The sequence below is a fragment of the Malania oleifera genome, chromosome 5 (genome assembly GCF_029873635.1).
Source record: "Malania oleifera isolate guangnan ecotype guangnan chromosome 5, ASM2987363v1, whole genome shotgun sequence".
Classification (NCBI taxonomy): domain Eukaryota; kingdom Viridiplantae; phylum Streptophyta; class Magnoliopsida; order Santalales; family Ximeniaceae; genus Malania; species Malania oleifera.
In genome coordinates this window covers 15020601-15032888 of record NC_080421.1, presented here as the reverse complement: position 1 = coordinate 15032888, position 12288 = coordinate 15020601, and the positions used below count along the sequence as shown (strand labels likewise).

Below are 12288 nucleotides of genomic sequence, written 5' to 3'. Positions count from 1 at the left end.
GCTTGAAGTGTAGGTCATCGTATAGCATAGGAGCCAAGTTTTCAATATTCCTTTCACCAGATGTGTTCTTCTCTTTCTTGTGTGTCTTAACTTCATCCTCGGGTTTAGATATTCAGTATATTAGTGTCTTACCCTTAGGATGAATCGCAACCGTTGGATCAAAGAAATAGTTCGCGAGCTCGTTTAATAAATCATAATTAAGTTTTCCTAGGTTTCAGGCGCTTGAGGTGACAGCCCATGTGACAGAATTCTTTACCTTTGAAAATTACTTGGATGCAGGGTCCAAGCACCTAAAGATAGTCAGGCTCCGCAGGGGGTTCAGGCGCCTGAGGTCCAGGGTTAGGCGATCGAGGTATCTCGGCCACTTGCTATATTTTTCCATTTAATTCTTTAGACTACCGAACTTAATCTTCAGGCTCCGGAAGAATCTTCATGCTACTAAGGTGACTTCAGGCTACTGAGTCCCCTTTTTTTTCATTTTCTTTTTCTAAGTTAAAATATGCTTTGCTCTTTTTCTTGGGCCTTTATAAAACCTATTTTCCATGATTTTTAAACATTTCTAAGTCCATGAATGTTCCCTAATGAATATCCTGAAATCATAAATCCTAAAATCATTCTAAGTGATGTTGAAGCCTCAAATTAAATCATATGAAAAGTAAGTACTGATTTCTAAATACCCATTCCCATATGTTCTTGAACTTGCCGCTTGCCTATTGCTTCTCGTACTCTTTGAGTTCCATGGATCTGCCAAGATATGTTAGCTTTACTTTGTGACTTTCCATGACTCGTTATCCTTCCGCGCATGCTTAATAAAGTTCCTATTCCCAGACTTAATGCACTATCAAATACACATGATTTGTCCATTATCAAAACTGGACGGACCGTAGAGTCACAAACCCTTATCAAATAAGCTGCTATGTTGACTGCTTCTGCCCAGAACATTTGGCAGGCTGACTACATACCATGCTTCTGTCTTTTTCTGTCAACGTTCTGTTCATCTGCTCAGCTCGCCGTTGTGTGAGGTTACCTGGTACAATTCTTCCCTTCCGATACCCTGCTATAGCAAATTTCTTGAACTCGGTGTCAACATAGTCACCCGTTATCTGTTCTCAGCTTCTGATTTTCAAATAGTTTCGTTTTCCACCATTGCTTTTCCAATTTTTAAAGCATAAAAAACATGAGATTTATACTTTAGGAAGTCAACCCTCATGCCTTCCGTGATGATATCGATAAGTGTGAAGTATGCTGTCCACCTGTGGATTGAATGGTTTGTTGGTCCCTATACATCTGAATGGACTAGCTCAAGTCTCTCATTCTTTGGGGTACTGATGTTTGTCTGGAAACTAACGCTCTTCTATTTCTCAAATATGGCAATCCTCATATGTGGCATCTTCACCGACTGTAACTCTCACTACCCTTGCTGTGCTCATCATCCTGACGTCCCTTCTCACTCAGGTGTCCGATTGTTGATGCCCTACAGTTGCTATACATCATTTCCTGTACAATTGTGTATGATTAGACATGCTGCAATTAGACAGTTACATAAAGAGTACTCCACTTTTACACGTACCTTGAGGCAATTGTCATTGCACCCTTCGAAATCTTCGCTCTTTCACACTACCACAAGAAAATGTGTTAATATCCTTCGTCTGCTATTGACCGACTGAATCATTCTTCCTTAGGTTGGAATAATATATCTGGTAATCGCCAGTTTCCATACTTGATCCATTCAATATTTGATCTGCAAGCGGTACCGGGCCGGCCTGTCATAAGATTGATCATTTCCACTTATATCTTTTGCCGAAATTACCTGAGGATTCTCTCTGGCAATCTTCTTACTGCAAGTGACATGGAATGAAGATCAAGAGTTCTATAACACCCAACGCTTGTGCTCGTCCGATCGAGGAGGAGTCACAAATCGCATTTGTTAAGTCAACAGTGGCTTCGTGGCGGTGCCCTCGGTATCGAGTCTTTCTCAAGCGTGTTGCGATTGGGTGGTGTCTTGATAAATGGGACCAGTGTTTCCGCCAGTTCTAACACATCAATAATGTTTGGTGCCGTGTGAGAAGCCGCGGGGAATGGCTGACGTTAGATCGTCTGACCTAATCTGCCGCGGTGGTTGATCGTCATGCCTTGAGTATCCTCTACCGGGTCGGGCCTTTCCATGTGTTCAAGGTTGAACTCGAAGTGGGAGCCATTCGTGTGTGGGCTGAGTCGGAGTGTCTCCGTTTCAGAGGCATGCTGACAACCTCATCGTACAACAAACGGGTATTGCCCGGCGGCTACTAATTGTGCATGAAAAAAAAAAATTTTAAAAAAAAAAAAAAAAAAAAACAAAAAACAAACACACAACCACAAAAAAAACCAAATAAAAAAAAAAAAAAAAAAAAAAAAAAATAAAAAACAAAAAAAACACAAAAAAAAAAACACAAAAAACAAAAAAAAAAAAAAAAAAAAAAAAAAACAAAAAAACAAAAAACAAAAAAAAAAAAAAAAAAAAAAAAAAACAAAAAAAAAAAAAAAAAAAAAAATAAAAAATAAAAAAAAAAAAAAAAAACAAAACAAAAACCAAAAACCCCAACCCCCAAACAATCAACAAAAAACAAACAACACCACACAAACAAACCACACCCAAAAAAAAAAAAAAAAAAAAAAAGTATACAAAAATAAACCAAAAGAAAAAAAAACAAAAAAAAAAAAAAAAAAAAAAAAAAAATAACATAATAAAAAAAAAAAAAAAAAAAAGTAACAACTCCCATTTTAACTTTTGGCAACGACGAGAATCAGTAGGGCACAATCTCACATCAAATGTTATCCCGATTGAGGCGAGTTAATCGACAACTTTGAAATATTCAAATGCATGCTATAAACTTTACCCTCAGACATGTCTAGTAATAATTTTTTCATAAGATGTACCTTGTTAGCAGTTGAAAGTCTCTCGTACATATTAAATACAGAAAAGCGAGACAAAAGAAGCGGTTCTCTCAGACTTATGGATGATATATGCTTGATATTGAATGGCCACAACTTTGACAAGGTCCCTCTGATGTCTCCGAGAGCTTCGATCAAGTAACTCCCACTTGTCTCATTCATAGATCTGGCGTACCCTTCAATGGTAAGTGCAACTCCTTTCAAACATAATTTCACTTTGCATCTCTAAAACTCGAAATTGTTGGCATTGAACACTCTATTTTTGAGTTCTTTCGGTTTGACATATCGATTCCGCTGATCTAAATATGGAATACTCAATGGATAGCACGATTCGATCCATAACGTCAAAACCTATAGATGGTCAAGTTGTTCAAAAACGGACCCAACTACTCTGAAAATCTCGGTTCAAAGATCAAGTCCAAACCTGCTCAAACTGGTCAACGCTTCGTGGCATGTGAGTGTGGCATTGGGCCCACTTCTAACGTGCAGTTTTTGGCATGGCATTGTCCGCCTGCTGATGTGGCGATGACGTGGCACTAGGCCCACATGCTAATGTGGTAGATGATGTGGCACTGGGGTCGCCACGTGTTGATGGGCCACTGACTCAGCGCTGACGCGGCACTGCTGACGTGGCCGGGTCGAATGCAGATCCAGGTCGGGTGCGGTCCAGGTCTCGGGTTGGTCCAGTCTGAGTGAGTCGCCAGGTCTAGTCGGGTGTTTTCGGGTTGAGTTGAGGTAGTCTGGGTGAGGAAGACATGTGGTGCGCATGGGGCGCGTGAGCGGCAAGTCACAGGCGCTTGACCAGCACGTGGGGAGGCATCCTACTCCGGTGAGGCTCGTGTTGGCACGTGTGCATCTGTCTGAGCTCCTTTCGAGCTCCAGTTTGCACCATTGGCTTCGTCTCGGCGAGGTGAAGGTGATGGTGGCCTCAAAATTTAATTTCAAGCCACTGGACAGAGCTCTGATTTCGGTGTACAACTCCAATTTGGTCTTTCTGCTCCAACTGGGCTCTGATACCACTTGTTGGGACCTATAAGAAACCAGAAAATTTTGGGACACCAGAAATTTACGTGGTTCAGTCAAGATCAATTTACATCCACGGAGTACACCACAATTCACTAAAAATTTGCTGAAATGAAAGAAATACAACTCTTTCCTCACACTCTCTTCTTCCTCTCATTTCTTCTCTGTTTCTTCTCTTTGTACATCTTTCAACTCTCCACAGCTCCTTTATTTATAGAGTTGATAATTAATTACAACTTATTACAATAAATCACAAATGGGAGGTTACATTCATCAAGATAAATGGAGATAAGGGTTACATTCGTCAAGATAAATGGAGATAAATGACACAACTTGCAAACCGCGGCTCCAGCTCAGCGTTTCACGCATCTCCAGCTCCAGCACAACACTATCAGCCTAATGTGATTGCACCACCTCCCAAAACTAGCTACGGTATTGTGCCATAGACAACATCTTTCTCACTCAGGGTTCTTAAACTCATATATACTACTAGTTACGCATAAAGCGATAATAAAACATAAGCTGTTCACAATTCTATAAAATGTCTGTCATGTATTGCCTTGATATAAAAATCGGCATATCATAATATTAGAATCTAGCCATCATATCAAATCTCGACTTATAGCCTGCATGTCACATATCGTTTTTTAGCCATCACATCATATCTCAGCATATAACCATCATATCATACTGTATAGTATCAATGAAAACATTATGTTCATATATGCCATTTAAACCATTCTCATGCCACACAATTTTCATCTAATAAATCATAATTATATTATTGACTGAAAACATGTTATATCATACTAAATATCTGCTTTGTTAAAAATACAGGTTTAATCATGTCCACTGTTTTTGTTTAACTAGAATATATATGTATATATATGTATATATAAAGGAAAAAATGGAGATAACTTAACCCAACTCATTTTTGGTTCTTCTAAAACTTGCATACAATTCCGAATCACATAATTTCAATCGATAAAACGTTCATAAATCTGTACTTTAATCCAGTAATCCCATAGTCAAACTTAATCGTGGTTTCCCACCACGAAAATAACATCTATTAACCAAAACCCTATGCTTAAAACCTCAGTTTGAACGGTTGGATTGGAAAGTGAAAGCCGTAATCCTATGTAATAAACATATACTGCATTGTAAATCGTGATTATTACACCATTCTCTTGACATAATATAAGACCCGTACCCGTTCTAACGAAATGCCTAAAACCATATCTTTTTTTTATTCGAAATCACGAAAACCCTAACCGCATGAATCAACCGAATATCGATGGCCTATGTGTTGGGAGAAGGGAGAGAAGATTGAAGAGCACTCGAAGATGATTCGGGAGGCTTAGGAGAGAGAGAGAGAGAGTTATGAAAATTGAATGTTCATGTATGATTTTTACTTTTTTTTTTTCCCACCTCGGGAAGGGAGTGCTTGGGGGGGGGGGGGGGAGGGGAAGGGGCGCGGGGGTTTGCCTTTGGAAAAGTTGTTCCTTACATCTTTTCAAAAATATATATTTTTTAATACTAAAACCGACTTTTTTATAGTAGGTTGAGTCTATTTCCGTTAATATTAGCCTACTTATTCTACAATTGTGTTTATTTTATTTTAAATTAAATATTTATGTATAAAAAACTCCAATATATCATATTGTGTGTACTAATTTGCAAAAGGGCAAAGAAAAGTTTCAGGGTTAAGTCCAACGGGCCTGCGCAAGCTGGGCATGTGCGACACCTAGCCACGGCACAGTCAAGTTAACAACTTGCCCCCCTTTGTAGTGTAACTGTGAAATTAGAACACTCGACTACAAAACCCATTTCTAAAACCGAGGCAGAGAAATCCATCAATCTCAACAATAAAAGAGAAACAGAGCATCATCACCATACCCCACAACATGATTACAAACTAATTTCCCCTGAAATCTGCACAACTATCCTCCTCATACGTGCGTTACCATTCCAAAAGAGCATAATTCTCTTCATATAAATTCACATGTGCAGAGCTGGCCCGAAGAAATTCTTGCACTGCGAGGCTCTCTGTTTTTCCCTGCATGCAGTTCTCAGCGACGATGGGAAAGCAGTGCCCCCACTTGTACATGTTCATCTTTCTCCTAGTTATCATGATGCTTCACAATCTCACCCATGGCTGGCGAAAGGACCAGGCCGCCCAGCTCAGGGCCTTTCGCCGGGGCAAAATGAGGACGGCTGCCGCGGAGGAGGACAAATGGGAGGTGGCTGCCGCCGGGGGTGGGTTTTATGATGATGGTGGAAAAATGGAGGACGATCTCATAATTGATCTTCCTGGCATGCCTTCAGCTGGGGTTACGTTCAAACAGTATGCAGGGTACGTTACTGTGGATGAATTAAAAGGGAGAAGCTTGTTCTATTATTTTGTTGAGGCAATTCATGATCCGTCTTCTAAGCCTCTCATTCTCTGGTTAAATGGAGGTATTGCATATAAATTATATAATCTGTCTCTCTCTGTTTCTCTCTCTCTCTCTCTCTGTAGAAATTGAAAGTGGATTATTATGAATTGTTTGCGAATGTTGGAACAGGGCCGGGGTGTTCGTCATTTGGGGTAGGCGCCATGGGTGATTGGTCCATTATCATATGGGGGGGGTGGACAAAGTTAAGCTCGAGACCGGCAAACCCTGTTTCTAAGGCACCATGGCTTGGGGGGGGGAAGAGAGGCTGTCAACGGCGCGGTGAGCGATTGCTTTAATACATATCACTCGTTCAGCGGATACGCTGTTCTACCATTAAACCCGCAAAAATAAAGACAACTGAATATAAAAGTTATGGTGCGGCCGAGAAACGGACTCGATGGGGCTTTGAAATGCAAGCGTTCATTATAGGCAAGCAAGTTTGTCAAGGATTTTGTTTTCGGAGACCAAACGCCATATCAGCTCTTAAATCCACGCAACAAAGGCAATTGACACTAAAACTAGGGGGATGCGTGGCAGGCGGGGGGGTGGTTTGTAGTTTTGGGACAAAAACGTCTAAAAGATTCCTGCATAGTTGGGACGGGTGGTGTAAAGACAGATGATGTGGTGGGGTTGTTTCAAATTTTCAAAATTTTTAGGGACCTTTTTAAAAATTTTAAGAATTTTTTTTGAAATTTTAGAATATTACGAGCGTTCCTAAAAAACAAAAGCTTCCATTTGTATTTTATAAAAAAATAAGCACTTTAAGAAATTTTTTTTTTATATTTTTGACAAGTTTAAGAGAGATTTGTGATATTTTTAAAATTTCATGCTCGGTCTATTTACGTGAGAGGTCAGTATCTTTTATCATTAAAAAAAAAAAAAATTATATGGAAGGTTTAGTCTAGGTGTTGGAATGGGTTTCACAATCCAAGGTCTCTTCACTCCCACTCCTTTGGGGTGATCCTTAATTTAAATAAAATATTTTAAATATAAAATTTTAAACTGTAAGTATGAAATATTTTTTAAGTATTTGAGCTGAACCTCCAAAAAAAATTTCTTAAGTTTTGATTACTAAATCTCACAATACTTTCATTAATGGATACATATAATATGATTAATGAGTTTTACGTCCTATGTAAATTAGAATCGATAGATTATACAGATAATAGGGTGTTTGGTTGTAATCAATTTTTTTTTTTCACAAGTTAGGCCTTTTTAAAATCTTTTAGTATAAAACCCCAAAGTTTATAAAAGCTAGGGTTTTGGAAATTATCATTTAGAAATTTCAAAACAAAATAGAAAGTATATGACGCAATATCGGATTTAGGTCACTTCATTCAGTTGAGCCTTGCTCCATAGATTCGTGATAACACAAACCCGCATAATATAACAACTGCTATATATGTGTGTGTATTAAATAGTGAATAGTGAATAGTGAATATATATATATATATATATATATATATTTATGAAACCTCAATTTTATTGATAGTTTTCGTTTGTGATGGAGAAATACCGTGATTACAAATAAGATACAAAAGATTTACAAATAAACTATAAAAATCATCCCAGACATCAAAACTAATAATAATAAACCAGTACCATAATCTAAGTAAAACAATCTAAATATCCTATGTGAAAGCAAAACCAAACAAAAACAAATATAAATAAATTAGTTGCAAAATGATGCTAATTATCTGTAAACATAAATCAGAGGAAAATTAAATGATGTCAATAAAGACGAAGACTTGGAATACTCATCTTGTTTATACGAATAAGACATTTTATTTTACTTGACAGCGCTTCACCTACAAAATATCTCGTTGTGTATCATTCCTATGGGATTGGGATTGCGTGATTGAAAATGAATGGGTACGTGATAATGGGTATGTTCATGAATAAATGGATGAGTGTGTTCGTGTGCGCAGTTGCGAATGTGTTGTTTGTGGAATCTCCTGCTGGCGTTGGATTTTCCTACTCCAATACTACCTCTGACTACAACTTGTCTGGTGACAAACGCACGGGTACCATACACTCTCTTTTTCTACTATTTTTCTTTTACGTCCACTACTCTAATCATCAAATTATCAATTCCCCCATCTCTCTCTTTGTATTTTAGTTTGGTTTATTCTTCTCCCTGTTCATTTACTTACCAATCAGTGATCATCTTCTTGACAAGTTTAAAATTCAAACCCACTTTTAATGATTTAAAAATCATATTATTTTTATCTTAAATTACCCTTATTTCAATCTAATAATTAATTGCATCAAATTAATTTGTACTAAATTACAATAATTTAAAATGCCTAGTGATATCATTTAGGAAGCATTGGTATTGCTACGATGCATACTTTTTGTCCCATTAAGGTTAGCTAGGACATCACATATATAATTAAAGAGAGTAATTAATCCATCTTTTACATATATACACACACACACACACACTACAATACATACTTTTTGTCCTATTAGAGGTGCATCATGTATATAATTAAAGAAAGTAATTAACCCATCTTTTGCATATATATCCTTCATACTCCTCAAGGTTTGAATTTGAAGCTTCTGAGACAGAAGCTCAAACACAAAGGTACACTTGTTTTTCTCTAAAATGTATATAAAGTTTAATTTTCCTTTTTATGATATATATATTGTGGCAGCTGAGGACACATACACATTCTTGATGAGGTGGTTTAAAAGATACCCACTCTACAAGAATCGAGATTTCTACATCATGGGAGAAAGTTATTCAGGTTAGCCTTCAATTCATCTCTTTTATTTGGCAAAATAGAAAATATAAACTTGCATGCAGCACGCATACAAGTATACATTTAATTTTAAAGGATAAGACTATAAAGAGATTGTGTTACGTACAATGGTGCAGGTTTTTACATTCCAGAGCTGGCAGATACCATTATCAAGAGAAACATGGTCTCTTCATCCTCAATTATCCAACTTAAAGGAATCATGGTAATAACTATAATATATAAATATACACACACACATATATATACTCTTTAGGGACATGGTATATATTAGTTAAATAACATGTGGTTTGATCTCGAGTTTGAATCAGGAGAGGGTTAGATGTAATGAAGCATTATGTGATTTGTAGCTAGCTACATTGATTCATCATATTGTGGGTTTGGATCAATATATAGGTTATAGGAATTGGTATGTTAATTTAAGACTATGATATGTCACATAGCTCGTCCTAGCTTTAGGAGACTTAGATACCTGTACGATAAACAACTCTCAAATCTCTTAAAGATGTGACACGAGCCCACTTTTGATTTTTTACATGCACAAAAATGAAGGAGTTAATGAGGCAATACTAACCTATATACCATTAAATTTTATCTCATGTTCAAAATTAATCAAGGGTTTGATTCAACTTTTTTGATCACGAATCCCAGGAAATCGATAGTTTTTTATTTAATTAATTAATTAATTAACATCGGTTGATCATATTGAACAATTAATTAATTATTTGTGTGTATATATGTATGTATTTATGTATGTATGTATGTATACAGATAGGGAATGGGATAATGAACGATGCTACGGATCATAAGGGAGTGTATGATTATGTATGGAGCCATGCATTGATTTCGGATGAAACCCATCAAGGACTGGTGGATCACTGCAGCCAAAACTACAGCAGCCCAACGTGCGAGGATTACGAGGAAAGGATTGAATCTGAGGTTGGCCCAATTGATTTCTACAGCATCTATAGCCCTGTTTGCTCTGCAGATTATTCCTCAGAGTACTCTTCTTCCTCCTCCGCCTCGAGGAGGAGAGAACGCCATGCTGCAGATCAGCATATTGCTGCAGGGTTTGATCCCTGTGATGGAGAATACGTTCATGCTTATGTCAATCTTCCTCAAGTTCAGAAACTTCTACATGCCAACACCACCAACCTCCCTTACACTTGGGAGTTCTGCAGGTTAATTAAGTAACTCAATACTCACTAATCAATATTCTTCCATGTATCTATCTCTCTAGCTAGCTTCAATCGTTTCTCCAATTAATAAAATAAAGTTGTTAGGTACGTAGAAATTAATATATTAAGGTAATCTACGAATTTCCAACCATATATTAATTCTTCTCTCTCTCTAGCAGTAGAATGATAGGGAGTGATAATTGGATGGACAGCCCATCAACAATGTTCCCTGCGTATAAAAGACTCATCGCGCATGGCCTTAGAATTTGGCTTTACAGGTATTATATATGCATATGCTTAATTGTGCGGCTATGTATACTAATAATGCTCACTCACGTTAATCATATGCATGGTAGATGAGGAGATTTTATGACTAAATTTCAGAATTAATTTGTTTATACGTACGTTTTTGGACATACAGTGGGGATGTAGATGCAGTTGTTCCAGTGTCCAGCACTCGGTACTCCATCCATGCCTTAAACCTCACTGTCACTAAACCTTGGCAGCCCTGGCTTGATGATCTTAACCAGGTACACGTATACATGTATATTTACCAATTAACTTAATTAATCATAATTAAACTTCAAAGAGGAATGACTTAATTAATTAATTATTCTAGTTGGGCATTGGTTTAATTTGGTGCAGGTGGGAGGGTATAGAGTGGTGTACGAGGGCCTAACTTTCAGCACAGTCAGAGGTGCAGGGCACGAAGTCCCAAGACTCCAGCCCCGCAGGGCTTTATCTCTTTTGAAGCACTTCTTATCTTTCAATTAATTAATTAAACTCAACCCTCTTTAATTACTTAATTTGTTACTTTAATCAGTATCAGCTTGCTACCTAGCCCTGTTTCTGTTTGGATTTTAATTTCCTTACTCAACATATCTCTCTCTCTCTCTCTCTCTCTCTCTCTCACACACACACACACACACACACACACACACACACAATATGTCAAAGCGATAGCATGAAGCCTCAAGTTAGATAAATGAATTGGTACTATAGTTGTGTTGGAATGTTGAGTGCGAATTTTAAGCTTTTAAAAGACTTATGTGGACTTGAAAGAAGTTTAATGTTAACAAAAGAAGAAAAAAAATAGGTTCTTCACGAGGACTAGGTAGGCCTACATATACTGTGAAAGAATTCACTATTTAAAATGTGTTCATTAGATGAGAGAGTCTGATAGGAATACCATATTGGTCTTCTTAAAGGACTTAATTTTTTCCCCAAAAGAACTCGGTGACACCTAGTCATAGAGAAAGGAGAGATGGACTTAGGAGGCCAACATAGAACCCATTTTTGGAGAGAAGAGGGAGGAAGGGGAAGAAAAAATGGTGGTATGCTCCTCTGTGGTAGACAATGAGAATATTCGTAAGAAATGATTCTTCTCGACAGGATTTGAAATCCGTCAATTAAATAGAATTTACTTGACATTTAGTCTTAAACAAATAACATACATGATACGACTGCTTACATTGTGTGGGTTCAAGTATAATTGAAAGTTATGTCCTCAGCTTGTTTATGTCTAAGTACTAACATGATTCCTATTTAAAGTCCTACTCAGAAAAAATCATTCATGATGCTTTAGTATGTTTAGACCAATTAAAGTAATGTTGAGCCCACATCATATATTGAGTCCGGTTTTATTAATTAAACAAGTCATTTTAAATTCTATGAGTTCAAAATTAAAAACCACTTGTTCCAAGTTTTCGGTAAATGGACTAAAAAATTATATGCTAAAAAACATAAGTAAGAGCAAATATTTGTATAGACTTGCATAGTTGCATATCTCTTAAATATTTAGATGTGATATTTCAAACACATAATCTATCTTTAAGTAGAAAATAAAAACATACGAACAGATTGAAGCTTGACACTTTATTTGAAATATAATGCCCCTATAGGTGTTGGGTTATCTCCTTCCATGTGGAGGAAAGTCCAAGTGGGTTTTATTAAAGGCTC

The 12288-nt window shown here is 37.1% G+C and overlaps 1 protein-coding gene across 1 annotated transcript; it reads left to right on the top strand.

The window, feature by feature from the left end:
• Positions 1-5702: 5702 nt before the first annotated feature.
• Positions 5703-11208, top strand: LOC131155759 (serine carboxypeptidase 2-like). The gene is made up of 9 exons (XM_058109145.1): positions 5703-6411; positions 6519-6653; positions 8318-8413; positions 9047-9139; positions 9271-9356; positions 9923-10332; positions 10509-10607; positions 10751-10859; positions 10975-11208. The coding sequence occupies exons 1-9, from the start codon at positions 6015-6017 to the stop codon at positions 11101-11103; spliced, it is 1554 nt and encodes a 517-aa protein (XP_057965128.1). The 5' UTR covers positions 5703-6014; the 3' UTR covers positions 11104-11208.
• Positions 11209-12288: the final 1080 nt, after the last annotated feature.

Excerpts from the sequence above, each read along its gene's own strand:
- LOC131155759 (XM_058109145.1), top strand. The coding sequence starts at position 6,015 with ATGCAGTTCTCAGCGACGATGGGAAAGCAGTGCCCCCACTTGTACATG. Across the intron at positions 9,357-9,922 it reads TCCAACTTAAAGGAATCATG|ATAGGGAATGGGATAATGAA; the intron begins GTAATAACTATA and ends GTATGTATACAG. Across the intron at positions 10,333-10,508 it reads TACACTTGGGAGTTCTGCAG|TAGAATGATAGGGAGTGATA; the intron begins GTTAATTAAGTA and ends TCTCTCTAGCAG.